The 6,830-nt window shown below is 40.0% G+C and overlaps 1 protein-coding gene across 1 annotated transcript in view; it reads right to left on the reverse strand.

Moving 5' to 3' along the window:
• Positions 1-3,010, reverse strand: part of LOC111645689 (GTPase IMAP family member 8-like) — an 11,192-nt gene extending 8,182 nt beyond the window's left edge. Inside the window, exons 1-5 of the mRNA XM_087170654.1 lie at positions 3,004-3,010; positions 2,587-2,649; positions 2,288-2,347; positions 1,356-1,997; positions 1,224-1,262 (exon numbers count right to left, since the gene is read on the reverse strand). Of these exons, the coding sequence (XP_087026780.1) occupies positions 1,224-1,262; positions 1,356-1,997; positions 2,288-2,347; positions 2,587-2,649; positions 3,004-3,010 (811 nt within the window). The remainder of the gene's footprint in view (positions 1-1,223; positions 1,263-1,355; positions 1,998-2,287; positions 2,348-2,586; positions 2,650-3,003) is intronic.
• Between the last annotated feature and the right edge of the window lie 3,820 nt (positions 3,011-6,830).

Genomic DNA, 6,830 nt, shown 5'->3' on the forward strand with positions numbered 1-6,830 from the left:
GTTAAAGATTTAAACTGTTTGCTGCCAGTGATGAAGTTGCATAGCGTTTTCTTTTTGTCCTCACTTTTCCCGATCATCACGATCCTGAATTCACCTGCAATGAAATCACAAAATCATTGTCATCGCTCCTCAATTCATCACATTCACTGTAATCCATCACTCTGATTAATGACTGCCTCTTATTGTGTAAGAATCTATGCGGCATCTTTTCCATATTACAGTCTCTTCAAACAGCACACCTGTAAATCTGTTAGTTTGATCTTTTCAGTCGGCGACATCGATGATTCCCTCAAAATCAGGTTTACTGATCCGTTTACTTTTTTGTAGAGCAACATTTATATATCATCACATTTTTATATCAGTGTACTGTATATATCTTAGTGTTATACAGTACCAGTCAGAAGTTTGGACACACATACCCAGTCTTAGGTTTGTCTTTATTTTCAATATTTTACTATTAACTATTAAAATTACACATATGGAATTATGTAGTGACCAAGAACGTGTTGTTTCGTATTTTAAATTCCTTAAAGTGGCCACCCAGGAAAGGAAGACAAAGACTGTGGAGAAGACGGAGGAGAAGTTCATCAGCGTTATCGGCCACCAATTAACAGCACCTCACGTTCAAGGCTACATGAACGCTTCATGGAGTTCAAGTCATCCTCAACTGTCCAGACGAGACAGGCATCCGCAGTCGAATCGCTGCTGAGGGAGGACGATGAGAAGAAGAATCATAAGGAACGGACATTAGACCGGTGGAAATCAGTACTTTGGTCTGATGAGTCCAGATTTGAAGACATGTCGTTGTGAGACTGTCTGCATGTGTGGCTCCCACCATGAAGGAGGAGGTGCTGTCGGTGATTTATTCAAAACTGAAAGCGAACTTAACCAGCAGCACTACCACCGCATTCTGCAGCGACATGCCGTCTCATCTTGTTGGACCGCAGAGCGAAAGAAAAGCAGCCAACAACAGCTCAGTGTATATGGGAAACCAACCCGGGGGACGAACTCGTGAAGCCGGTTGAGAGAGCGCCGAGAGCAAAGGTGGCTTCTTGGAAGAATTTTGAATTACTTACTATTACTATTATAATTCCATCTGTGTTATTTCAAAGTTTCTCTACAATGTAGAAAATAACAATAAAGACAAAACATTGCAGTAGAAGGTGTGTCCAAACCTTTGACTGGTCCTGTAAAGTGCCACAGTAAAGATGTGATTTACTTACACCGGCTCGACAGGGTATATTCCCTGACAGCTTTCCGCTCTGTAGAAGACACAAGGACAACAGTGTGATTCTACAGTCACTGCTGGTTGTTTCTAACAGTAGTAATTTACTGAGAGATTGTCCTGCACTCACCAACAGCTTTTGTAGCAGCCAGTTTAAAACTGGTTCCTTCCCCTTGTTTCAGGTTTTCCTGATCACAAGTTAAACCTGGTGCCGCATCCTCAAAAACATCACAGCTCACGTGTCCATTGTTCTCCTTTACGATTTGACCCAAGCGTGTTAACAGCTCCGGATGTTCGAGGCTCTCTCGCTTCAAGTATCTGTACCTGCACCTTCTGATCATGTCTTTTATGGGCTGATCTGGTGCATCTCTCTCCGTGGCGCCGGCCCTCTCCTCTCTGGCTGTTGATATCAGCAGCAGTGAATGATCAAATGATTGATCACTGAAGAGTTTCAGGACTCTGCAGAGCCTCAGTCTCTGTTCCTCAGTGAAGTCTTCAGGCTGTAGAACCAGCAGGAACACATGAGGTCCAGGATCAGAGAGTTTCACACAGTAATCCAGATGTTCTGTCAGTTTGTGTTCAGAGATGTCGGGGTGAAGCAGATCCGGGGTGTTGACGAGGACAACGTGTTTCTCCTTCAGCTGTCCACTGACTCTCTGACAGCAGTCTGGTTCTTCCTCAGTGTTGAACACAGTCACTCCCAGTATGAAGTTCCCCACTGAACTCCTCTCAGACCAGCTGTTCCCCAGCAGAACAACCCTCAGCTCAGACACTGAAATGAAAACATTAGTTTAATCATTCATGCCATGGAAGGACTACATGTGTAACTTTTGTTGTGCAATCTTTGCGTTGCACAACGATCATAATGAATCATTAAAATCTCTGTAATCAGTGTCCTGTTACTGTCCAGCTGCCGAAATCCAGTAATGATGCAGATGCAGCGTACTGCTGCACTAATATCACTGTAATTTAAATGGTATTTTCACACCTTTGGAAGGATGAAACACTGTAAACTCAAATCTACTTCTGCACAAGACTCTGGTTCAGTTCAGGTGGACTCACTTTGAGGCGGCAGCCAATCGCAGCTGCTGCTCCGCTTCAGGGGTCGAGCTTCTTCTTCAACTGCAGGGATGCAGAAATATACACATTAATTCTTTATTTCTTTTTCATGTAATCTCTAATATTAGCAATAGTATCATGCATTTCTAAAATGACTGTGGGTTACTGCATTAAGAACTATGATTCACCACTGCACCACAGCTTCTTCTCTGCTGTGACTGTTTGAATATTAAGTCCGGCAACAGCATATAATAAAAGTTATCTTATTGATCAGATTGATTGTCTCATTCAGTTTGACTCACAGTCAGGGCGGATCAGTTTAGGGCTGCTGCGGAGCTTCTGGGAGTTTAAATCCTCATCATCATCTATAAAGAAATACAGAAATTACAGATGAAGCCTCAGACATCTAAATGTAAAAGCCCTTTAGGTTAACGAGTAATGATCTGCACACTATCGTGACAGTATGGGTCGCAGTGGTAAGAGGTTCACTTGGGTTGGATCTTACAGGTCCTAGTTACAGAGCCAGTTCATGAGCTCATTGAACGGATCAGATCATTTCCCAGTTAAAAGTGTAAACACATCTAAGGAGGGACAGGTTGAGATCTGACTGCACATTTTATCCAGATGTTGAAAAGATGTAAATGCAGCTGTTTCTAGAGGATGCATGTGTAATCTGTTCTCCAACTGTAAATAAAATGTCTCGAAGAATAAACTCGTACAGCTCATGTCTCCTGTGAGATACAAAACAAATAATTAAACAGAAAGTGTAATGATCTGTGACAATACTAACTGTATCCTGCTGTTACTAAACTTGCTTCTTTCATTCTTTCCATGTTTGTCTTAATCTTCTGCAGGTGTTTGTAGCAGGAACCAGTGTATGAGGAAGGGCCTCAGATTCAGGCCTGAGGAGAACTCAACATGCTGCATCATGTGGTTCAGATCACAGGATTTTCCATCCAACTGCAAGTATGAAATAAAATACGACACTTCACTGACTCACCTGGTGCCGCAGCCGCCATCGTCAACTCTACTGAGAACATCAGAGACTAACTGAGCTGGAGGGAAGAGGAAACAGAGTTTAGCTTCGCTCACTAAACTCAGACCAGAACTAACTCATCATCAAGTGTTTAGTTAATGTCTCTGCAGTGAAGAGTTTCTGCTCTGTAACACGTCATCATCATCACGTCATCATCATCAGACAAAGACACAAACATCAAGATGCAGCTACAGATCAGTTCAGGTTGTATCCGGGCAGATCAGGGAGTAAAAATGTTTGAAGGATTTCATTTGGCTGCTCTTTAAAATCTAAAATAAATCTTCAGCAGTTAGTTCAGTAATTGAAAAATAAAACTTGGTTAACTCTTAAACATATGTAGCACCGGGACACCAGGCACCATGTTGGGGACATTAGCCAATCAGGTGAGATGCACGAGTCAACTAAACCTTTGATTCATTAACTATGTTTTACAGTCATTTTTACATTCATTTTAGTGTTTTATTGTTTTGAGTACTGTCCAGGTGCAAGCACCATGAGGTATTATAATTCTTAATCATTGACAAAGTCTGCCATAACTTTAATTGTTGGTAGAAAAGCTGAAAGGAGACGTATGATTGGTGCAGAGGTAGGTCATGCATTAACTCGGTTGTCAATTTGTGACAGCGCTCTGTTCACAGGCAGAGCGCTGACTGCCATTTATTTTAGATATTTTATTTATTATTTATCTTACTGCTTATTGTAGCATTAATTTTTAAATATATTTTGGGGTTTGGATTCTGTTTCTATGGTTGTAGAGCTGAGGCCGCTGATGGCCTCCAGTGGTTGAGGCGGGAGTTCAATCACTTTTGAGTTGGCACATTTTATTAGAGTGGTGTTTTATTTCATGCTTCCTGTCTTATTGCTCACATGCACCAGTGCTCCATCAGTGGGGGAAGGGGTGGCTTCCCGGCACTGGTGCCCACTTCCTCGAAATTTGAAAACTTAGTAAATACTTTATTTAGTTGTGGCAGGTGCCTACACTGACTGTTGTAGCCTCTTTACTGAAGCACCTGTGTGTCCAGTCACATTTAACTCTTCAAATAAAACATTTCACTTTTCATACAAGAACTGACTCAGCACAAAACTTTCCTGACCCAGATCCCACTTCTAACCCCTGTCATCCGAAACGGCGGGAATCACCACTGACATTAATGCAGAAAAAAAAGGCAATTTAAGCTTAAACTTTGTCAGGATGCCACAAAAATTCATTCCATTCACTTTGATCTCAACTTCACACCTGTTGAGCTTCGTGACCGTCTCGTGCAAGTTGTGACCCACGGTGACAAAATCAGTCCAGAGACAGAGACATATTAACACCTGCCCGAGTAATCAGTCAGAGACATGACGTCATCAAAATGATCTGAACAAACACTCACCTGCGGATGATCAATAACCAGTTTCTGACGTCAGTTGGCGTTCTCCTGCTTTCAAATAATCAATACTCCTGATCGGACCGATGAAGTTTTGTTCGAGTTCCCTCTTGCTGCGCCAGCGGCCAATGTCCAAACTGAAATACTGAAAGTGAAAGTCAACATTTGTGGGGAAAAAAAAACCTTTTCAGAATAGATTTGATTAATTTTTACAAGATTATTTTTATTTTCAAAAGTTTTTATATTATTTACATCTCGTATTTATTCTTAAACATTTCCATTCCTCTGGTGCGCAGTTAAATTATGTGTGTTGTTTAATTTTGTTCTTAATATTTGCTGTTATATCTGTACATTTTTGAGCAGAAGAGAAACAGTTTTTTATTAATTTTATTGCAGAGATGTTTCAAACATGTTCTTTCTCACATCCACAATTATCATCGATGACCTCAGAACATCTGCAGAAACAAGGATCCCTGTTAAATCTGGCAGAATTATTATGATGGACAGACTTTTGTCCGTTTATTACACATTAAACACTAAAAACTGAGATTTACATCAGTGGAGTTTCAACAAATAAAATATTATGTATCAAATGGTGACAGATATTGTTTGATTATGATTTGAACTCACTGAACCAGGCAGGTGAATGTGATAAAGAAGGGGAGCTAATATTGAATTTAAGTTGGTCCTAACAAAGCCACAAACCACCTTTAAGTATTTAACAATCATGAAATTCCTCAAATAACACAGGCATTTTCGAGAAAAGGTGCAGCAAGCAGTGACGTGTGGAGCTCCTCTCATTATGTTACAGCTCCACCTGCTGGTGCACTGACACCACTCAACCGGATATGGAAAAATAATTTAAGAAAAACTATATGTTTACACCTGTACACACCTGGCCAATCATAGTAGAGAGGGGTGTGGATTTCAGAGTGTTACAGAAAGGATGATAAGGAAATTAATTAATTATATTTCCAGTCCTGATTCCTTTCTCATCTAGGTGCTGTGATGTTTATGGTCTGAACTTTAGTTTTATATCTACACTTTTTAAAAGAGGATCAAACTGTAGGCAACTGACTAAATAAATTAGTTTGCTCTTACCTTCATTAGCATGGATGGATTATAGAGAGAAATAAGCACAAGCCCAGAGGCCCAAAGGGTCATGGGGCCCCCAGGCTTCAGCTGCAAAATGTCTCTGAAAGAGACACTAACAACCAGAAAGAGACACGAAGCAGCTACAAAGAGCCTGAAAGAGAAGAAGTAGAACGACCACAAAGCAATGCAAAGTGACAACTAAACAAATCACAACCACAAAGTGACAAAACCACAGGGAGACAGAAAGTACTACAAAGAAAAGCAAAACAACTGCAAACAGACATGGCAGCCGAGAGACTGAAAAACTGGATTTAACGATTACCAGAGGTGGAAAAAGTACAAAAATTTTGTATTCAAGTAAAAGTACCAATACTTTGATGAAATATTACTCAAGTAGAAGTAAAAGTACTCATCTGAAAATGTACTCAAGTAAAAGTGAAAAGTATTTCATTTGAAATGTACTTTAAGTAAAAGTTACTTAGTTACTTTCTTTGTGTGGGGTGTGAGGGGAGTAAAAATAGGACAAGGGGTCAGAAATCCAAAACTATTTTGTTTTTAATTAAAGAACAAATGTAACAAATGTAAGTGCAAAAACAACAACTTCTTGTTCAGTTTAAGTAGCAACTTAAAGTTAGTTGTTTTGTAAAGTTAGTCACTGTTGGTTCTGGCCATTGGTTTACTGTCAATGGTTCTGGCGCGTATTGTTCCCCTGTAGGTTGAATTGTTATTTTTACTCAGTAACGGAGAGGATTTATAAAGTAACTAAGTACAATACTTGAGTAAAAACGTACTCAAGTAAAATACAAAATACCGATTTTAAATTGTACTTAAAAAATACAAAATACACAAAAAAAGTATTCAATACAGTAACGTGAGTAAATGTATTTTGTTACTTTCCACCTCTGACGATTACAAAGTGACAACAAGAGTCAAAATAACCCCAGAGAGAACACAAACCCAACACAGAGAGATAAATAATAAAACGTAAACGTCACAGTGCTTGAAGTGGGCCGGTACGCACCGTTTGTACGGGGGCGGGGCTAAG

This window comes from Seriola lalandi, unplaced genomic scaffold (genome assembly GCF_002814215.2).
Source record: "Seriola lalandi dorsalis isolate HSWRI2012SDOR001 ecotype SW California unplaced genomic scaffold, Sedor1 jcf7180002054955, whole genome shotgun sequence".
Lineage (NCBI taxonomy): Eukaryota > Metazoa > Chordata > Actinopteri > Carangiformes > Carangidae > Seriola > Seriola lalandi.